At 38.0% G+C, this 21,550-nt stretch overlaps 2 protein-coding genes across 6 annotated transcripts; one reads left to right on the top strand and one right to left on the bottom strand.

The window, feature by feature from the left end:
- The first annotated feature begins 311 nt into the window (after positions 1-311).
- Positions 312-12,746, top strand: LOC310734408 (LIM and SH3 domain protein 1-like). Of its 2 annotated transcripts, XM_083556348.1 has the most exons (8): positions 341-370; positions 1,283-1,660; positions 3,762-3,856; positions 6,651-6,735; positions 10,275-10,382; positions 10,971-11,046; positions 11,164-11,258; positions 11,758-12,746. In XM_083556348.1, the coding sequence occupies exons 2-8, from the start codon at positions 1,592-1,594 to the stop codon at positions 11,929-11,931; spliced, it is 702 nt and encodes a 233-aa protein (XP_083412474.1). In that variant the 5' UTR covers positions 341-370; positions 1,283-1,591; the 3' UTR covers positions 11,932-12,746. The 2 variants fall into 2 exon arrangements, with proteins under 2 accessions (XP_083412473.1, XP_083412474.1); XM_083556347.1 differs by having other exon boundaries at positions 312-1,660.
- On the bottom strand, positions 12,615-19,836 carry LOC310734406 (kelch domain-containing protein 1). Of its 4 annotated transcripts, XM_083556342.1 has the most exons (15): positions 19,655-19,836; positions 19,357-19,395; positions 19,051-19,181; positions 18,781-18,851; positions 18,284-18,401; positions 17,795-17,907; positions 17,302-17,386; positions 17,098-17,196; positions 16,927-17,001; positions 16,686-16,744; positions 15,152-15,264; positions 14,999-15,071; positions 14,425-14,509; positions 13,642-13,721; positions 12,615-13,387 (listed from the first exon to the last, which is right to left on the bottom strand). In XM_083556342.1, the coding sequence occupies exons 2-15, from the start codon at positions 19,361-19,363 to the stop codon at positions 13,246-13,248; spliced, it is 1,251 nt and encodes a 416-aa protein (XP_083412468.1). In that variant the 5' UTR covers positions 19,364-19,395; positions 19,655-19,836; the 3' UTR covers positions 12,615-13,245. The 4 variants fall into 4 exon arrangements, with proteins under 4 accessions (XP_083412468.1, XP_083412471.1, XP_083412469.1 ...); XM_083556345.1 differs by lacking the exon at positions 19,357-19,395 and having other exon boundaries at positions 19,051-19,178; XM_083556343.1 differs by lacking the exon at positions 19,357-19,395 and having other exon boundaries at positions 19,655-19,835.
- Between the last annotated feature and the right edge of the window lie 1,714 nt (positions 19,837-21,550).

Genomic DNA, 21,550 nt, shown 5'->3' with positions numbered 1-21,550 from the left:
ATAATGTTGAAATGCGATTAATGAAATTTTTAAGCCCCTTGTTCAGAAAATGAGGGGGCACCCGGATTTGAACCGGGGACCTCTTGATCTGCAGTCAAATGCTCTACCACTGAGCTATACCCCCACATGCAGTGCCGACGAAATACTACTACTAATACTTATCTCGAACAAATCAACGGAAGTGCTAAAACATTATTAAAACAATTACGGCTACGTTTTAACTGATAGTTGAAGGTTGATTTTTCATATACTATTTAGGAAAGTGTGCATATTTTATATTACAAAACAACTAATATTTCAAAGACTGACAACAGGTGGCGATCGAGTAGCATTTTACTGCTGCAAACAGCGTGCACGAGCGAAGGATCAGGTAACACGACGTCATTAAAAAAGCAAACTTTGTACATGCAGAGGTGTGGGATCACAACAGCTGTAGCTTTTCATAGTTCATATTTACTAATCGGCATTGCATTTCAGACACAGTTCTTGTTTTCATATAAACAAACATTTGTGCAAATAATTCTAAGGAATAATGAGCAAGTCCTTGCTCCTTCAAACTCCACAGAAGACATGATCCAGGTGTGCACAGATGTGCAGTTGTTCCTCAGTGTTATCGGTCATTTTCTACTGCGGTCTTTATTTTCTTTTATATCCTTTATTTTCTTTTTCTTTTTTTATTTTATTGTTTTGCCCTCTAGTGGACACGTCCGTGTTACTCGTCTGACCAGGACGTATTTATTTATTTATTTATTTGGCTGAGGGGGAAGGGGTGTTTTTGTTAATCTTATAGTGAGTGACTACATGAAGCCCTTTTTGTTTCACAGTTTGGGACAATTTGAACATTTCATTAATTGAAAAATACAAAATGTGTGTGTGTGAGTCATACACTCGCTTGACAAAGCACGCAAGCGTCAGCCAAGATTTCGAGGCCAGCTTCCTGTCTGAGGATGACCACACCCTATTATATGAGGTCATAATAATGGAATAAATCATTTTTAGCAGTTCCAAAATAAAAGTTTTTAATGTTCACTTAAGAAAAATGTGGCACAAAATGCCCTATTGTACCTGAATTGCCCATACACCTGATCAGGCTGATCTTGTTTTTTGATTATAGATGTGATTTTTAATTTCTAACTTCTATCATGTCATCAGGACCATCAATGTGTAAAAACACCTCCTTCTAGCTTTTTTATGACTATCAGCTTGTTACAGGTGACGCATACGTTACCATCCAGTTACGCACACGCTGCTACTTCACTTCTTGGCTTTTACCCGTTCTTAGTCCTTATATGGTCTTTGGAGCGCTTTCTGGCGGCTTTGCGCGCTCCACCCACCACGTCCTTCGAAAGCGCCTCCCATTTATTCCTCTAGAAGCGCGTGCACGAAGGGCGGTACGTGCCCGCGCGTCGTTTAGCAGCGAGAGGTTTTATAGTTACGCGCCGAGTCGATTGCATTTGACCACGTTGAACATCAGCCTTTCAGTGGGTTAAGAAGTGATCAGTTCCGGCCCGCGGCGTGTTCAGGGCGCTGAAGACTTCACTGAACCTTTCATCTGTTACAAAGGAAAAAAAAAAAGCCCAGGCAGATCACCATGAATCCCTCGTGTAGCAGATGTAACAAGATTGTCTATCCCACGGAAAAAGTAAACTGCCTTGACAAGGTGAGCAATGCTTTCACTTTCTCATGTTTACTAAAACAAAAAATGGAAACCAAGGACAATCTCTATGTCATTTCTCCTTCCTGTTTTCCCGTGTGACATATACCAGGTCCAGCTGGGCTGGCAGCAGTAAGCATTTCTCATGCCCACATATTTGGAAGTTATTAGTCTAGAATGTGTAATAAAATGCTAATGAAGCCTGTCATATATTTGAGATGTTTGGCCATAAAATAAAACTTCTCGTGTCCTGTCCAATAAAGAGCTGATGGCCATGTCGGTCCGAGTTTTTGGCTTCACTTTGCAACTTGAGCACTCGCTTCCTGTTGAAGTGCACATTTCTGAATGTGAGTCTCACACAAAAGGAGACACTGCGTAACACCTTTTTGTGTTACAAGATTGTTTTTGCACAGATCACATCCTAAAGCGACGAAACAAACTAAAAAAAAAAGATGCACAGAAATGGTGGCCGAAATGCACAATAACTTAGGTGCAATTACTTTTGCATGCATTATTCATCAAGGCGCCTTGTGTTGAAGAAAAATGTGGGCGTTGTCATTGGCAGCACTAGATTTGTGTGTTAGCTACTGTGGTGGGCCCAAACCAGGGGCAATGCAACCATATGGGGTATAATCCACTTCCATCAGAGCTATAGTTTGCATAGGTCCACCAGATAGTTTCCAACCAAAATTTGGTTATTTCATGCCTGTAATTTTTTTTTTTTTTTAAATCCCTGTTTCTAACCACAAGACACAACATTCTGCATTTCTCAGAATATAAACTGATACCGACTTTAAGCCTGCGATTACAGGTTTTTTTTTGTTTCTTTATAGCACATCCTTTTCTTAGTATGTTTGTTGCTTTTCAGTTTTGGTGTGTTCTGTGCATAAGGTTGCGTGAAGGGCTTGTGGAGGTGTGCAGCAGCATCTCGGGAAGATCACATAAGAGTGAGTCAGTGCTGGATGAGTTGTGTGTGATAGACGTAAAAGGTCTGAGTGTTGCAGCACTGGGTTGAAGAGCAACGGCTCATGGGCAAATTTTCTACAGTCATGTCTTTGCAAGTTGCTGTCGCATTTGAATGTAGACGACAACAAGAAAAAAAAAAAAAAGAGGAAGTCAGGTTAGAGAGAAGTTACAAGAGGCAGCAAGTAGGAAACATTCTAAAGTTGGACCAAGTAAGTGTCAGACAATGAACAGATTTGAGAAAGATTAAAAAACGTATACGAGTTGGCATGAACGTTATGGCTTTAGGGCTGTATTTCTCTGTGGTAATAGTATGGTAATAAATGTCTGATAGGTAAATGACCGATAACTTGTGACGTCAATATAAGTCACATGAATTCAGGAAAAACAGAGGAAGCTAATGTTGAAATATGACAATTTGAGAGAACAATTCTGCACAAAATGGGAATGCACTTGTTTTTAAGTTATATCAAGTAGTCATTGCATCTTACTTTAGGGACTTTCCACATTCGTATGTTTCTGTTCTGACCTTGAGTGTATTTTGGGGCAGTGAATAATACATCTGTGTGAATGTAAAAAAAAGGCATTCACTGAGGTAATTTTGTGGTCTGTACATACAATGGTCTCAAACATCAGACTGATGTATGTTTCTTTATATTCCACTTCCTCTGCAGTGGCCTGAATTTAGGCAGCCCTACTTTACATACTGCTACATGGCTCAGAATGATTGCCTTACCTGTATTTGGGTCTATTATGGGTCAAAATATTCTGCATGTTGATGCCTGTTTAGTTTGAAGATTATTTTTATGGAACCTGAAAGTTTATAATAGATGACTCTATATATTGGTGATGCTGGTGAGGTCAAAAGACGTTTGAGATTGAGAAATCTTGCAAATACTAAAGATATGAGACACTATCACCCATTTCAGTGGACACATATAAGTAAAAATAAAGAATATTGACCACAGGTCAAAAGTTGGAATGTTTGAAAACAATGTTTGAACTAAAGCTCTTAATGCTCCTATCTAATGGTCACATTCTTATCTTAACGGGTTAATCATAACAATCATTAACATATATACAGTGTTTTGTGTTGATATCAGACAGGTTTCCAAACCTCTGTTCTGTATTTTGTGTGTTACAGTATTGGCACAAAGGATGTTTCAGCTGCGAGGTCTGCAAAATGACTCTAAACATGAAGAACTACAAAGGATTCGAAAAGAAACCCTACTGCAGCCAGTAAGCTCTCACTACTTTTACCCTTTCATGCGTTCATTGTTCTACCTGCTCTTGTGTCTCCTGAGGGTGTGTGCTCAATCTGTCGTTCCTCCCTGAAATGCTGGAGAAACATTTTCTGGGAAGGATCGCACTTTTCTTTTTTATCTCTTGTATTTGTACGTCAGTACGACCCAGTATCTGTAATGGTATGGTGAGAGGTTACATACAAGCAAAAGCAAGATCCTTGAGTTTCAGTGTGCTGAGCGTAATTCTCACATCAGAGAGTAGATGTGTGGGAGTTGCCTGTTTTGTCACTGGACAACAATGCAGAGTTTGTGGGTGTCATTAAGTCATGCGATCAAAGTAAATTTTGTTTAACATGCAAATATGCACACATCTCATTTCACTATTACATCACTTTACAGTGAAAAACACTATGGCATGTGTTTGGTTGGAGGTCAGTTATCACCTCAGCCTGCACAAACATAACTCGCTACACCGGCGTTAGATTCATTTCATTCAGGCTAAACCACTCTGGTATTATTTTATCCGTTACTCCTCCAAGTTATATACAAACCATTTATAATAAGGTGTTTGACTAGAACACCTGAATTCTACTTTCACATGGAAGTGTTAAAATAGATAGTTCACAAGGTTCTTCCCGCAGTTGCCAATCTCACTTCTGCACCAACCTGCACAACGACCATTTTGTGCCCAGTTACTTGGCTTTCTGGGTAGTTTTTTACATTCATCTTGGGAACATGCCGTGGTTAGGAAAGGATATGTTGGTGAAACAGCAGTGGGTCCGAACGTGAATAAAATGAAGTCATTAGGAAAGGTAGTTCGCTGGCAAGGAGAGAATGTTTAATAGTAAATACACATTTGCTGTTCCTTTTGTTTGGTGCCAAGTTTACTTAGGTCTTGTTTTGACCTGTGAATTTGGAAACTTCAGACTTTCGAGCCAGTAGAAAACAACAAGTGTGAGCATTTTCGCATACAAGCGTATTGTAAATTGTGCTGTCACTATTTAAAATTCATTTTCAGTGTTTATCGTATGCTTAAGATAGACATTTTTTATAAACCACACAGCTTTGTGCCTTTTTTGACAGATAAGTCATTTGTTTTGTCACTAGTATGCCTAAAAGACAAGTTTGTAATGATGTAAGAGCCCGCTATTATATTTTGTTGCCAGTGTTGACAGCTTTACCGAAGGTAAATCCCATAACACATAACCTATGCGTTGAGGTGTTTAAACACTAAACATTCATTATAGCTTTAGTTAAACCAGCATATTGGGGTTCTAATAACTGATTGTAGAAAAATGCACTTTGACTCTGGGTATGAGTCATGTGGCCATTTATTTATTCACCATTTTTAAGAAAGTGACACACAGCATTCTTGATTTCAATCTAAGAAGCAGTGGGCTTTATTTAGATAAGGTTTAATCTGACCTCATTTCCCTCTGATCCAATTTAGATTCAGGCTCTTTCTTCATCTGAATATTTTGACACTGTTTCTGTCAAAATAGTGTGTCGAGACAATGGACAGAGAGTTCATTATTTCAGAACCGGCCTGTCTGTTTGGCTCTGTATACAAGAAAGGGACCTTATGTGCAAACTTGTATCCTCCTCCCCCCTAGCTGCCCATGTTCCTCTAGAACCTAGCCTTTGGCCTGAAACTGTTGCTTGGAGCTATGCAACATGTCAACGTTACCCCTGAATGCAGTTTCCGCATCCCTGCTATTTAATTTAACCTGAGCTGAATGGTTCGTGAATAAGGGCTTTGTGCTCATGTAGTTTGCTTACCAATCCAAATTTTTGTGGCCGTGAGGTTAAACCAGGACAAGAACATGTTTACACATGGACACAAACAAAAAATTAGTAAATTGTAGAAAATATAGGGAGAGTGGGACTTACGACAGATACGCTATACAATGCTTTCTTATATAATACACAGACATTTAATTAATAAATATTTAAAAAAAAAAAACATTCTGAAAACATACTACAATTTATTTGGACATACTAAGTCAAAATATTAATATCACTTAAGATCACTTTGCCTAACCTTAAGAGAGATTTTGATTTGGGTATAATGGCAAATTTAGATATAGAGCAACTTCACAACACCATAATTTGAATCCGATTATAGCACTCGAATGTTTGCAGAAATGCATGCTCCCTTTTTCTCTTGTGCAAATATGTGGGATTCATTTGGGAATGAAGACCAAACTCCTCCTCCCAGCTGGACACTGAGACAAGAATGCTACTAAATGCTGTCCAAACTCTCAGTCACTCCCACAGGTCTGCACTGAAAGCTGATGAAACTGAGTTTAAAGGAAGCAGTGTTGTGACATGTTGTTACTGTATGAGACACTTTCACAGAAATTTGGACCATTATTTTTATACAAGCTGAGTTGAGTAAGCATTAATTTCAAGTAGGTTTGACTGTATCACAAGGCTTATGGTTTTCAATCTTTCTCTGTGTGGTGAGTATGAGTTCATCCTTAAGGGTCTGAATGGTTTCTGAGCATTATGACAATTATCTCCACCCTTTCTCCTAAATTCCATTGGAGAAGGACGTGTAGAAGGCAGTGACTGACATGTCCAAGCAGGTCTTTAGCTGCAAAACACATTTATATCCACTTTCCCCTTTGTAGCCTTTATTTTATCCTGTCAGTTCTTTTACTGTGGCCTTGCTTTTTTTTATATATATATATATATATATATATATATATATATATATATATATATATATATATACATTTGGAGTAAGTAGAGTGCAGTTTTCTTATTTTGTATCCTTTTATTTCCAGGCACTACCCTAAGACGGGATTCACCAGTGTGGCCGATACTCCAGAGAACCTTCGGCTTGCTCAGCAGAGCAAGATGCAAAGCCAGGTATTTGAACCTTAGTGCCCATCCTTTTTGTTTTACCTCGCCCTTCCTGCCTCCTCGCCTATCCGTAATACCACATGTCTACTTCCTGACAACCACTTCCAGCAAATCCAGTGGCATTGGCTATGCTTAAAACTGTTTAATCAGTTTTAAGTTCTTTCCTTTTCTCTAATACTTTCTGGCCGTCCTCCGCTCTATGGCTCACTGATCAGCAGGTCCTGCTGTCATGACAATTGGATCCCCTTGGCAACAGTCTACAACAGACGGACTCTCCACACCATCCAGAATACAGACGCACACACACACACGCACACACCACCTGATGCCTGTAAAAGGCAGTCACTGACCTTTCCAAATGAGTACAGTAAGGTCTGTGTGTATTACAGTCCGGCAGATCTGAGTGTGTCAACTAAGAAAAAAATTTAAAACACATTAGTGATTATAGTAAACATTGAACAGCATGCGCAAGATCTATAAGTGACCCTAACATACACATGTTAATATCTAGTGATCTTCCTGTGAGGTCACACTCCCCATGTAGATGGTACAAGCACCATCTGCTCTTGTTCTGTGCCACGTTCGTTCCATTTCCCCACCTTTCCCCAGGCTTTTCTCCCACCCCACCCTCTTTTTCCTGTTTCCCTGTGACCTTTCTGTTTCTTTGTCCCTTGTCCTATCAAAAAAATGAATAGACATGGCTTAACATTTCCTTCTATTTAAACAAAACCACGTCTTAAACATGGGCTTATTTATTTGGACTTAATAGCGAGTGATTTCAGACCTTGATAAAGACTTTGGTATCTGACTATTGGGTTCTGAAAACTAGTTTTCAAAGCTATATGGAGTTAACGCAGTAATTAACGATGCTTTGAGACAATGTCTGTTGTGAAAAGCGCTATACAAATAAACTTGACTTGACTTGACTTGATTACATTAATGTACAGATGCAGAATTTTAAATATGTATGAAAACATTACAGGGCATGATGTTGTTAAAGAATGATTAATGCAATGGTTGTTTGGCCTAAAACACAAGTGGATTTGTTTTCCTATGCGGTTTGCACACAATTGTAATTTTTTTTTTTCCCCCCTGATGTATATGACATATCTGATGGTGTGTAGTCAAGGTCCTCAAGACACATTAGTTCCTGTTATAGCTTTCATTATAACAGCTACAAATAACTATTCCAACAACAGACAGTTTTTCTTTCTTTGTCATATTTTCTTTTTTGCTTTCTCATAAAGGCAAAAAAGGCCCTGTCTTGAAGATTTTCAACATTGCACATCATTCACACTGGAGACTCCTTTCCATAAATGTCAAATAAACACATCACTACAGAAAGCGTTGCATATAAGCAATTCTACTTCGTTAATCTGCATACAGTTAGCCTTATATTTTGTAGGTGTCGTACAATTTATTTGTAAATAAGTTGTTACAAGAAACGAAAACACAATACAACTGGTGCATTAATATCAGAATCAGAATCAGGTTTATTGGCCAAGTGTGTTGACGCACACAAGGAATTTGGTTCCAGCTGTTAGTGACTCTCAAAAGTACAGACATAAATTAAACCTATACATGACAAAACAGACAAGACAAGACAAAAACAGACTATACAAGACAATACAGACAATGTGAGACAGTATAGACAGTGTGGGTATTAAATAGGGATACAGATCAGTAATGTACATAAAGTGTGAGAGTGCAGGGTAGTGCAAATGACAGTATTGTGTGTCAGGTATGATTAGAGAGTTTACTATAAAACTTTGTACAGTATATAGCAGCCATAGTGTGTGCAACATATACAGATGATGTGATGACTGACAGTTCTGTGCAGTACTTATAGATATGAGCAGGGAATATTATTATATAACTATCTGACCAGTCACAATGATGAATTGAACGGACGTAAGGATGGACTGTGTGGATTAGTGCAAATCCTTAGCCTTGATTGAAAAATATATATATGCAGAAACATTTATTAACAATGCAAGCCATTAAAAGCACATAAACACTGTACTGGTACTGTCACAAAGCAAGCATAGCCCTCATAGCAGTGGCATTACTCATCATTTTTAGCATAGTTGTGTGGCAGAGGGGGTCTTTCATTTCTTTCTCTCTATTTAGGGGCTTTGTTTACAGGCTGTGGGAGTGCAGCAGGCCCTCTGGGTCAGCACGCTTGGACGCTTTATGGGGAATTTCCGGGACGATGAAGAAGTAAAGAAAGGGGGATGGGGATGTTGATCTGTGGAACGTCAGCCATATGAATGTATGCGTGTTACAATCCCCCTCTCCCTTTTTCAGATCAGTTTAGATCGCTTGTGAGTTGGGGTGCCAATGCGGTGTTTCAGTTTGGGTCAACTTGTATGGTGATGCTTGGCCTGTTTGGTGACAGATGCCTTTGTCTGCAACTCTGCACATGCCCATGTAAAGGCTAACCAATTCACAAACTGCCCACGGTAACCCAACAAGGTTGCATGTTTTTATTAATAATTTATCTGTGACACGTGCTGTTCACTAGCATGCTACCAGAGTGTGGTCATTATAGCATAATCCATTCGAAGTGAAAATCTCTAGCAGAACAGAGCTCCGTCAAGAGAGTCTGGAGATTGCATTCTGTTTATCCAGCAGTAAATTACACCCGAACTGAAACTGCCAGGTCTGATTGTAAAGGCCACTGCAGACACTGTCACTTTTGTTTGCCATTACACTGCCTTTTGTAAGTTCGGTGTAAAAGGTGGAACTATTAAATATACTGACACCATGGCTTTTGTATTTTAATCCTGTTTGGTTGGGGGAGGGTTTTCATCTGTTTTTCAAGCTGTTTTGTGTTGTGGTGGAGTGTGGGGTATTTTCAGATCATGTTTTAGATCCTTTCTTAATGCAAGGACCACCATTTGGTGAACATCCCGTGTGCTGCCTTTGAGCTTGTAATTGGTGCTTCATCCCTTTATTAGAAATATGTGGCATAGAAAAAAAAATAATAATAATTTGACACTGTGGGGATGTTTTATTTTAGTAAAAAAACATGCAGCTGTTGAACAAAACCTTGAACAATTAAAAATCTTTTTTGAGTATCGAGGTTTGACTATAGACATTTCTCAGATATAGTAATACACTAAATACCTCAAAGGCTGTAATTCAAGATTATTCGCGTGTGTGTGTGTCTGTGTGAACGTGCTTGCAGGCATGCACATGAGCAATGTTTGTGGAGAATGAATTGAGGCAAAGCACAAGAGGGTGTGTGTGTGTGTGTGTGTGTGTGTGTGTGTGTGTGTGTGTGTGTGTGTGTGTATGTCAGAGGTATTTTTTTTACCTCATAAACCACAATATTTCATGTTAACCACACATCATTATTTATAGTTTGACCTTTCAAAAGTTTGTCCATTGTCTTGTTAGTCACTAAGTCACTAAGCAACCTGAAATAAACTTCAAGTTACTTTGAGAGTGAGTTAGTTTTTTGCACTAGGTGTTTAAAGAAGTGTAGCAACTGTAAAATGAGTAATTCTCTCTGTTTCTTTCATGTGCATCATCCCCTATAGGTGCTCTATAAAGAGGAATTTGAGAAGAACAAAGGGAAAGGCTTCAGCGTGGTGGCTGACACACCAGAGCTGCAAAGAATCAAGAAATCCCAGGACCAGATTAGCAATGTAAGATGCCAAACTGGCAAAGAACTTTTTTTACTTTAGATTTGAGATTTTCACACAGTCAAAAACTATTGCATATGACTTAAAGCTGGAAGACATGTTGACGCACGTTTCACTCCGTTTCAGACTCCTCCCTCCCCTCCCTGTCCCGAGCTCCACTTCCTATCCTTCCCATCTGTCTACAAGTTGTTTCACTGCTTTATGTTTTGTGCGAGACTCAAAATAATTTAAATGTTGAATTTTTTATGTCATTATCTACTGCTACCTGTCTTTCATTCTTTTCTATGTGCTTCATGATCTTATGTTATGACTTGTTTCTAAGCAACAGGAAAATAAATTTAACTAATTTCCATTAAGTCTCCATTATTAAAACTGCTATACATATAATAAATAAAATTGAGTAAGCTCACACGGCAGGAGTTAAGGTGTAATTTCCTCTGCTTGTATGTTCAAGGCTTCTTAAACCAGCCCAAGTGGCCACACAGTGGCAGCCACTGACATCTTGTGTTTGAAGTTCATTATTGTAATGTAGCCTTCTGTGTGGGTGTGTGTTTTTGTTTGTGTTGCTGTTTGTCATGTGCCATACATCAGATCAAGTATCATGAGGAGTTTGAAAAGGGCCGAATGGGAGGTGAGGCTCTGCCCGCTGAGAGCAATGCTAACAAAGGTACCTAAAAATTGCATAGCTGCAGTTCTCCCTTTTTCATTTCCCATTTCTCTTATCATAATGATTGTGCCTGCTTGGTCTAATACCTTTGCATTATTCTTTTTTGTTCATGCATAGCTTTCCAGCCTACAAGCCCAACCAGTCCTCAGAATTACAACTATGAGCCCCAACCTGCTCGCTCTGCAGCAGCTCCACCACCTCCTAGTGGCGGGGTGAGGAATTGCACCACATGTTATGCTGAAAAAATACTAAATGTCAGACAGGAACAAGCACACGATGGCTCAGCAGTCCGCCATAGGGTTCCATACATTCACACACATTCAGAGACAATAATATATCTTTACCTCAAGAGCCTGTGTTGGGCTTAGCTTACTGTAATTTTTGTTCATGATGAGAAATATAACTAAAAGAACTGCCCAAACCTGTTTGGTATGCAAATTATTAAAAACCAGAGAAATTGCAAACAAAGCTAGTTTGTCAACTCGGCTGATTTTAGGGAAGGACAAAATGTTAGCTAAGATGGATATAAATAGATGTAGCTGGTTAGATATTTGCAGGTCAGGTGTGTATGCGGTGTTTCTAATTTGCACATCATGTATAGTCCTTTAGTGGTTTAACCTGGCAGTACTTTATAACGAAACATTAAAGTCAATATGTGTTAAAATCACACTGCAAATAGCTGAACCAGTGCTTGTGTGTGTGTGTGTGCAGAAACGCTACAGAGCAATCTACGACTATGCAGCAGCCGACGAGGATGAGGTTTCGTTTGCTGATGGAGACGTGATCATGGACGTGCAGCAGATAGATGAGGGATGGATGTTTGGCCGTGTGGAACGCACAGGCCAGCAGGGCATGCTACCTGCCAACTACGTGGAGGCTATATGATTGGAGAAGTAGAAGGATACAGGAGGAAGGGATGTACATTTGGAACGACCCTGGTGCCATCTTCATTTAAATTTTCTTTACCTCCCTCCCAGTTAATTTCACTATTGGTTTAACATGTTCTTAATTAAATGCGAAAGAAACTTGATCAGGCATCTAAGCTTTAGCTTTGTTAGACATAATGCTAGTATGCTTGGAAGAAAAAAAAAGTTCCTATCAGCTGAATGAGCATTATTTTATTTTTTTTCCTTTTTCAATTTTATTTACTTCTTCTTTTCTCATATGAGCAGTGTTGGTTTTGTGCATTGCTTTGCCCTTGTGCTGAAAATTATAGCTCAGATTGTATTCTACCTTCAGCTTCAAAGACACTGGCGAAATGAGACTGAGATTGAGTTGTCATGTCTGTAAGGATTATTTGTATCTAGAAAGTTAGGTGCTGCAGTGGCTGCTGGGATATGCAGTTTTAGTCAGCTGAACGGTTAGATGGGTGACTCAGCACTCCTCGCTCAATCATTGTCTTAATCATGAGCTTGTCATGTCAAGCGCTGCAGTTGGGAGGGTAAAGCCCTTTGGAGATCTTTTTTATGCACTTTGCGGGAAAAATACCAAAAATTATTATGGTTTTATATAAGAAAAAAAAAAGATTAGATATGGTACAGTAATTTCTTAAATATGCCACCATGAAAGAAGAAGAAAATTCCAGGTTTTATTAGTATATATTGGCATAAATGTGACATATCATTCCATTGTTATTTTGTAAGAAAGCATTCCAATTCTTGAATATATTCAATAATAAACTTATGATTAAACCAGTTAAAGGAGGTGTGTATGCTTTATAGAGTTCCAATGTACAAGCACATGATAAATATATAGCCCTAAAAATGTCTGTCTCTTAGAAAAGAAACCCTTTTAAGAGGATATGAAGTAATTCTTAATGTAAACCGCTCTTTGAATATTCTGTTTAGTGTTTCACATGTATAAATGTATACCCAATGATTAATATTAATTATGATTCATAAATCTACCCCACTGTCAAACAGATGCTGTCTGGTTAAGAAGCATAAATAACCTATCTTTATGCAAAGAGTATTTAAAGATCTTTTAAAAATAAGGCAACTCTCTATATATTATATATACACACATATATTCCATAGGGTTTTGAAGGCACTTCTATAGGTCTGTACATTATTAATATCTAATAACCTGTTGTATAACAAAAAAGATAAATGTGTGTTGTAGTCCTTCTGGAACAAAGGAACGTTAGTGGAGCAGAAATTCTCGCATGATTGAGCGGATAGTGCACACTTGTTGGCAAGCTCATGTATAAACACTCTGCTCCTGCATTTCTGTTTTGAAGAATGACATCCTCTTGAGAAGAATCTCTTGAACTCTGGGTGGTAAAGAGGACACCTTCTGCCGTAAAAGAGATCCATGTGTTCCTATGCAGTCCTCGCATAATCTATGACAAGAAAAATTTTATGACCAAACACTTCCAAAAAGTTTATTAAAGCATGCTTAATTCTAGTGCATACTGGGTCAAGATGTTAAAACACTGCAGGTGCTGATGATCTTTTATTTTATATCTTTATATTTCTTTTTTTAATATCTTTGAATGTGTATATGTCAGTCAGCGAAAAATGGTCTTGGTTGGGTTTTTTAGTATCCAGGGTAACATGAGTGTTGCATAGTTGGAGTCCAGTGATTTAAACCTACCTGGTGAGTGAATAAGGCTGGCTCTGAAACACAAGCACATCCCCACAGTGACTCTGTGAGGGAGATCTGAGCACTGCGACCTGAGTGAAGAAATTAGTTTCAGTTAATGTTGAATGTCATGGGTTAAATTAAAGCTGTAATGTAAAGCAGAGAGCATTTTTAATGAAAATCGTAAGTCCCAGTATAACCTGTTGCATAATACAGTGCCTTCTGCTGCTGCGTGCACAAACCTTTAGGTGACAAAAGTGCAGCAGTCGTCAGAATGTAATAGCTGATGAGGGTTGATTGGTCATAGTCCAAATTGAGAGTTAGACTTTATCTATCTACAACACCTTCCTCATATTTCAAACAAATGTCTGACACAGAAAGGTTTTGATTCGACTATAGGACAATAAAAATAAAAACCAAGTGAACCCAAGTAAACTATAATATGTAACTATAAATAGCTTGACTCACAGGAAGTAAACAGTCCAGGCCTCTCAATAATATGGTGCCTTATTAATGGAAACTGGACTTTGGGCTGCTGAATTGTTTTTCTTTTTTTTTTTTCTTTTTTTTTATTGTGCCATCTTTCATCCAACTTGATTTCCATATCAGAAAGTGCTCACTCTTTTTTTTTACCCTACACTAAAACTGTCCCTTGTGATTCATTCCCTTTTAATCATTTTGCTTGTGATGTATTTTCTCTTTCATCTGATAATCGTATTACTCTGATGTAGTACTGATTGTTTTTTACTGCCGATTCCCAGTAAAAGAAAATGTATAATAGAAAAATATTTATACCGAATCCATGACTAAGATGTAGTCTTTGCTTCCTCCGTACACCACTACATCGTTGTCCTTCCCTTGTACTGCTGAATGCCACAACCTGAGGAAAGTTTGTTATTTTACAAATTAAAATCCATGGCCATGTCACTTCAAACAAGCATGGCCCTCATCCCGCTGTGTTCCAGACTTGCTGCATCAAGGCTGACCACCACACCTCTTTACACCACTGGGATATGCAAAGAAGGAATTTCATTGTGCTGTAATGTATATGTGACAAGATAAAAGCCTTTCATCAACCCAATTTTTAAGTTATGCTGCAAGTCCTTGGGGGTCCCACAAGGGGGGGATTCTATTAACACATTTTACAGTAGAGATGCTGTTTATCATAGGCTCCTATGTAGATTTCACATATAGTGCATAGGACGTGATTGGATATGGCTTTCTGATGTGTACGCTATGCAAACATCTTTACCTTCAACAATATAATATTTGAACCTTTTAATATTAACATTTTTGGACAGAGCCTATGAACAGTGTCAGCACTCTAGCTCTAAACACTGATAGCTTGTGTATGTTCTATCTTTCATACCTGGGTTTATTTTTGTATGGATGCGGCCTCTCTCTCCATTCTTTTGTTATAGGGTCAAATTCCCAGCCATCACCTGAACAGGAATTAATTACCCAGTTACCAAAAATATTAGCGTCACAACCCAGGAGTTTTGCCTTTCAACTTTGAACTTACTGAGAACCTGCCCAGATATGCTGAGGCCACCGAAGAGGAACAGCATGTTGTGTGAAGTGGGGGTGAGCGTGTGCAGAGAACGTCCGATCGGGAGGGGAGGGGCCAATGGCTCACTGAGGACACAAACAAAGAAATGCATTGCATCTTTCATAACACAGTCCTGGGGTCCTCGAGCACAGCTTGAAGCCCAGAATGTAAGCAAAGAACTTCGGTCCTTATGGTCTTTTGCCCAAATGCCAAAGTGTATCTGAATTCCCTTTGTTATACATATGTATAACACTAACCTTTTGGAATTTTCTTTTTTCAACTAAGCATAGATTAAAGCAAAGGTCATGTAGATTAAATTTTAAAAAGGTTCAAAATCCTACAACGTCTATTTCTAGACTAACTACAGACACCTAAGCTGACATTAAAACAGGGAAACGTTAAAATTTCTATCCTTTTGTGAATTTTACAAGTGACTCATTCATTTTTCTCTGTGCAAGGCAAAAGCTGTATGCAAATAGTATATGTGGCGCACATATTGACATTTGTGGTCCTTCTGCTGAGCCATATGTAACATCACTCATACAATAGAAGTGTATTTTTAGTCCTCTTCCCTTTCGAATGGTTCACAATGGTGAAGAAATGTATGAAAGTTCTTTTTTTGTTGCATTTAGCTTGTCCAAAACCACATAATGTGGCCAATTAATGATTTACATGCCAATATCGATGTTAACAATTTAGCAAGTATTACTATAGCATTTCAAATAAAATGCTCAGGAACATGTATTACAATAATGTTGATTTTTTTCTATTTTACTGTTTAAAGACTACTTCTGATTTTTCAACCAAGCCTTTATCTATAGCATACAGAGCTGGTTTTAATAATGGGGAAAGAACAACAAACATTATTTACTTGAAACTCATTTATGACCTTATGGGCAATTATTAGGAATTGCAGCAAAAATATATAAAATATGTAATTAGGTGTATTAGGTTGAGAAAGACATGATGGATAGATTTTTGCAATTTGAGAATTCCTATAAAAGAAGCTATTTTCTTACACTTTTCCCAATGTTTTATTGTGCAATCTAGCACAAACTGAGGTTTCAATGTGTGTATTAACCTTGAAGGTCACTCATGTTGTTTACTTTGAGACAGCAAAATTAGTCAATTGCTTTGTTCATTAGAAAAGATTTTTCATTACAAAAAAATCTCAGACTGACAAAATTATGACAGAACATTTGAATGGAGCTCTTATCCCTATAAAACTAAATTCAGTGTTAAGAGTGTAAAAGAAATTAGACAGGCAGACGTGACCTGCTGAGACATGCAGGAGTTACAGTGGCCAGATTGTGAACAGAAGAAGATACACATCTGCTACCACCAGTTTGCTGATAACCTTGAATGCTAGTAAAGTTACATCTATTTAGATTTCTGCAGTTTTTATAGCTTTTGTTTTGTTGTTGCAAAAAAATTCATTATTCAGATTATAAATTCCAGAATATTCCTGAACTACAGCTGTAAATTTAAGAGAGAAGACAGTACTCACATATGTGTCCATGTCCATGTAGTCAGGTCTAAACAGTGGATGTCTATAGTCTGTGTTTCCTGAATAAACATGAGATTTTTTGTAACTAGTACTCATGATGAAATGTATTGTCTTTAGCCAACATGTAAAATCCACACTGGCATGTAACTACCAAATTAGTATAAGGATTAATATTTAAAAAAATCTTTAATTAAAAATGTAATAAGTGAAGAATTGATTTGTGATTTTACAATACACTTACCAAGCCACCACAGATGTATCCTTTGCTACCAAGAGTAGCACTTGCATGGGAAGCCCTTGGAGCAGGTAGACAGCCCTGCCAAAGACAAACAATAACAGATAAGTACATAATAAATAATTTGTAATAATGTAATATCAATTGTAATGTATTTGCTGGCTTGGGAGCCATTACCTGCGATTTTGGTTCAGTCCATGTGGCTGAATCAGGTTCAAATACATGAACTTCATTATTCCAACCCCAAAAGCGGAAAAGTACACGGCCATTTGTCACCTAATTAAAAAAGTGAGATGTCTCCAATCAAATACATTTAGTAGAATCATGCGGTATTTCAAGTACTCGGATCCATTCATTGCTAGAATCAGTGTTCCTCCTTACCCATGATGTCTCATCTACTGTGAAATGTTTGTAGTTGTTGATCTCTTGAACCGTTTTCCATCCATATCCACCAAAATAGATCAGCCTAGATAAATATTACAAGGATACAATTATAAGTCTATATACTCTAAACAGAATAAGTAGATGTAGTTGAGTGGCTACTAGGCATTTGATTTTTGCTGTAGTCAATAAAGGATACATTTCTTCTTTCCTGTAATTGGTTGACTCTATCAGGGAAGGGTCACTACATTGTATTGTTCTTTGGGATCATCTCTCAGCTGATTATTAAACTTAAACAACAGACTAGACAGTTAGAATCTTATTTAGCTTTGTTTTTAATCAAAGGCAGAATTGTGTCTGTGTGTTTGAAAACAAATAACAGTCAAACTTCTATGAAATGTAAGATGACCACATCCCTATATGCTTTTGAGTATACGTATATCTGAATGCAAATCCCAAGTGAAGTATGGTTTGCTTGGAGTCCTTGCACCACCTGTCCTTGTAGACCCAGCAGGATTGTCGGTCTCTCGGTGTGGGAGGGGTTCCTACACAAGCACTCAGTTTCCTCCAGGTGTATTTTCCATCTCGCAAGTCTACGCAATACATCTACAAAGATTTTCAAAAATGGTTATCAATTTTAAAAAGACAAACAAAATGAAAACAATCTTCATGAAACAACGTGCTGTATGTATTACTATGTCGGCTTGGTTTTTTTGTTTTTGTTTTGTTTTGTTTTTTTAACAACTGGTTGGTCTGGTGTAATTGTTATCATTCCTTTCTTACATTCCTTAGCTGTTTTTATATTTGACTGAAATTAAAGCATGTAGCATAACGGGTAGTGCACAAAAGCATTCTGTCCTCTTTCTATTATCAATCTGGCCTTGGAAAACGTGTCAGACCACTTTTATAATAAGGTGCTGTCTTAGTCAGCTGTCCTCCTCTCGGGCAATGCTGACACCACCCCCGGCATTGAAAAGCTCACCTGGTTGGTGTAGTCATCACTGTCTCTGCCTCCAAAGACATAAAGCATACCATTGAGAAGTGAGCCACAGGTCTGAGAAAGCAAAGGAGGCAACTCTCCACCCATTCCCTTGCGAGCCCTTGTGAACACACACACACACACACACACACACACACACACACCCGGGGATAAGAAAGACAGAGAGATAGGGAAATCTTAGGGGAAAATTTTTGTTTGTGTTGTGTTGTTATTGCCTTTCAGTGGCATATACACTGTTCACACAGCTGTACAAAAGTCATGCAAGCCACAGCTTATGTATGAAGTTAATGTGTTATGAAGCTTAATGAAACATTTTCTAAATAACCAGTCTGAAAGACTGAATTTTCTAGGTGGCATTTAAAGATCTGACTGCATTCAGTGCAAAACTGGTGTCTCAGTAAAATCCATACTTCGGATTAAGTAATGATATAAGATTTTCAAGCTGCTACAAATTTTAAAAGGTGTGTTTTCCATCTCACCAGATTCCACTTTCCAGATCGTAGAGCCAAATCTCATCACTCGGTAACACCACTTCGTCTCCATCCGCATACTGACAACAGCGAATCGGGAAACTTAGGCATTCATTAAAAGCAAATACATACAACATAACAAGAAGAAACGTTTTCGAATAGGAAATAAAAACACTCGATTGCACTGACACGACATTTTTGGGGACTTTTGGCATCCCTTTCTAACGTTTACAGTGGACAGATATACAATTCAAAAAGTCCAGGTGTGATGCGTCTCACCTGTAAACCCCCCCAAACGTGCAGCACATCACCGAGCAGCACCGCCACATGATCGCTCCGCGCAGGAGCCGCCATCAGCCGGGACTCACGCTCCTCTAACTCAATCATGCTCTCCATGGAGAATGGAGCTACTGTACAAAACCAGCATACCAGGAAGAGGAATTAGGCGCCGGCTGTCTCACAAACCGCATACTACCTTTCAAACGTTATGTCAACACAGTACGCCACCTCTCTTTACAGGGGGCAAGATGGGATGCAAACAGGAAAGCAGCTGACATAATCAATTTTAAGTAAATGATTACAAACATTGCATGCGGAAACTCCTCTTCCTTCCTTGAGGCTCCTCTGCTCTCATGAAATGTAAATAATGTAAAGTAAATCTACAACTCTCAAAGCACATAACAATTTTGGAGTGGACTGAGGTCTGGTTCAGCCTTCCTTTTAATAACAGATATAATAATAATAATTTAATAACAGCAAGACAACACTAATTAATAATGACTTAACACAATGAAACTAATTGGGTTTATCAAGTAGCACGTATGCATTAACACAAATCAGATCATGTTCATGAATTTGCTTCAAATACATAAAATCAGCTTACCTTGCTTTTTGTTTGTTAGTGTTGCTCTTGTGCCTTTTTCCTAAAATTATTATGCTGTAATCTATGATTTCAGGAGCCATTTTATCTTTCTCAGTGTTACGGTCTAATTTAATCTGAAGAAAAACAAGGCATGATGGGCTGCCGCTCCCAAACACACTAGGTGATTCAACTCTAGGGCCATACTTACCAGACCACCTACTTGCATGTTTTTGGGAGGTTGGAGGAAACTCGTAAACCCAGAAGAAACCTGTACAGGCAGTAACCCAAGCACAGGATTAAATTGAGCCCTTTTGGACCTGTGAGGTTAAAATGCTACGTGCCACACCACAGTTTCATTTATGTTTAATAATATTGCTATATTGAAAATGTCTTACCTGATAACACTGCATAATATATCAGCAAAAAACTGTTTAGCGTTAAGATACATAATTCTATAATCACTAATCATTTTTCACAACATGTGCAACATTTGCAATATGGTGTTTTAGTGCATATGTTACAGTGGTAAAAATCATATCCATCATTATCAATGTCATTGTACTTATTATTAAAATCATATAACTATTACACTAGTCACAGGGATTGCAGAGGTTTAATGCAAACATCAAACATAAAAGCAAGTCAGACTATAGATCATGTCATATTAGACTGAATGTGTGCTAGAGGTGGCAGAATAAAATCGAATGAAAAATTTCGGACCTTCTGGTTTATTGCAGAACAAACAAATGTGACAGGTCTAATACATCATGGTAGGTTGTTCAATAGTTTAAGGCCAGCCACTGCGAAAGCTTGATCACCCCTTTGTTGTAGGTAAGATTGTGGGACAGACAAAATATCTCGATCTCTTTATGTAAGTGATCTAAATGGGTTATGAGGAATAATTAGGTCAGAGAGTTATTTGGGGGCTTGTATGCAGTGAGCTTTATAGACAAGAACTAAGATCTTAAAATCAATACACAACCTGGCAACTTATGCAACAAACTATTGATTTGTTTGTCTATCTTAAGACTACCATCAAGATAAAAGTTTTTAATGTTGGAGGGTAGGTATGATGAGAAGGTACCAAGGTCAGCCGAATTCTTATTAGAGAATTTATTTGGACCAAATTGATTAATTTGTGTTTTATTGTTATTCAACAACATATAATTGTTAGTAAGATGAAGTTTAAGTTTATAAAGACAATCTTCCAGTCTCTTTATAAGTATGTAGAGTTGGGTAACACCCAAATCTATTCAATATATATTCTAGAGGTAAATGTATAATAAGATTAATAGAGATGACAAAATCAATCTGTGAGACACCCCGCAAATGTGGTGAATCACAGAAGACGGTTGGACACCTAAATTAACTGAAAAACTTCTTAGATAAAACCGGACTGGAACCACTTAAGTACCGTACCATTGATACTATTTGAGATTAAACATAAACAAAGTCAAAAGCTGAGCTTGAATCTAATAGCACTAAAGCTACAGTGTCACCAGCATCTGTGATCATGAAAATATAAAAAAAATTAAAAGAGCTGACCCAGTACTATGACATGGTTTGAAGCCAGACTGAAATGTATTAGAAATCGAATGTGTTTGCAGATAATTATGCACCTGTATCAAAACAGATTTTTAGAGAATTTTAGGTTTTTTAGAGGGTTTCTTCAGAATAGGAGGCCCAATGGCAAATTTAAAACAGCCTGGTACAGTCGCAGTCATAAGACAATTAATAATGATGCACAGAATGTCCAATCTAACAGTATCAAAATCCTGTTTTAAGAAAAGAGAAGGTAGGATGTCATTAGGAGAAAAGGTGGACTAATTTTAAAGTGATTTCCTTAAATGTCTGAAGGGAAACCGTCTCAAAATCCCACCACTGTGAGCAGGAAGAACTAGATTTTGCCTGAAATCT

This window comes from Silurus aristotelis, assembly GCF_946808225.1.
Source record: "Silurus aristotelis genome assembly, chromosome: 12".
NCBI lineage: Eukaryota > Metazoa > Chordata > Actinopteri > Siluriformes > Siluridae > Silurus > Silurus aristotelis.
The sequence above is the reverse complement of the archived record's forward strand: the minus strand, read 5'-3'. Positions and strand labels throughout refer to the sequence as shown.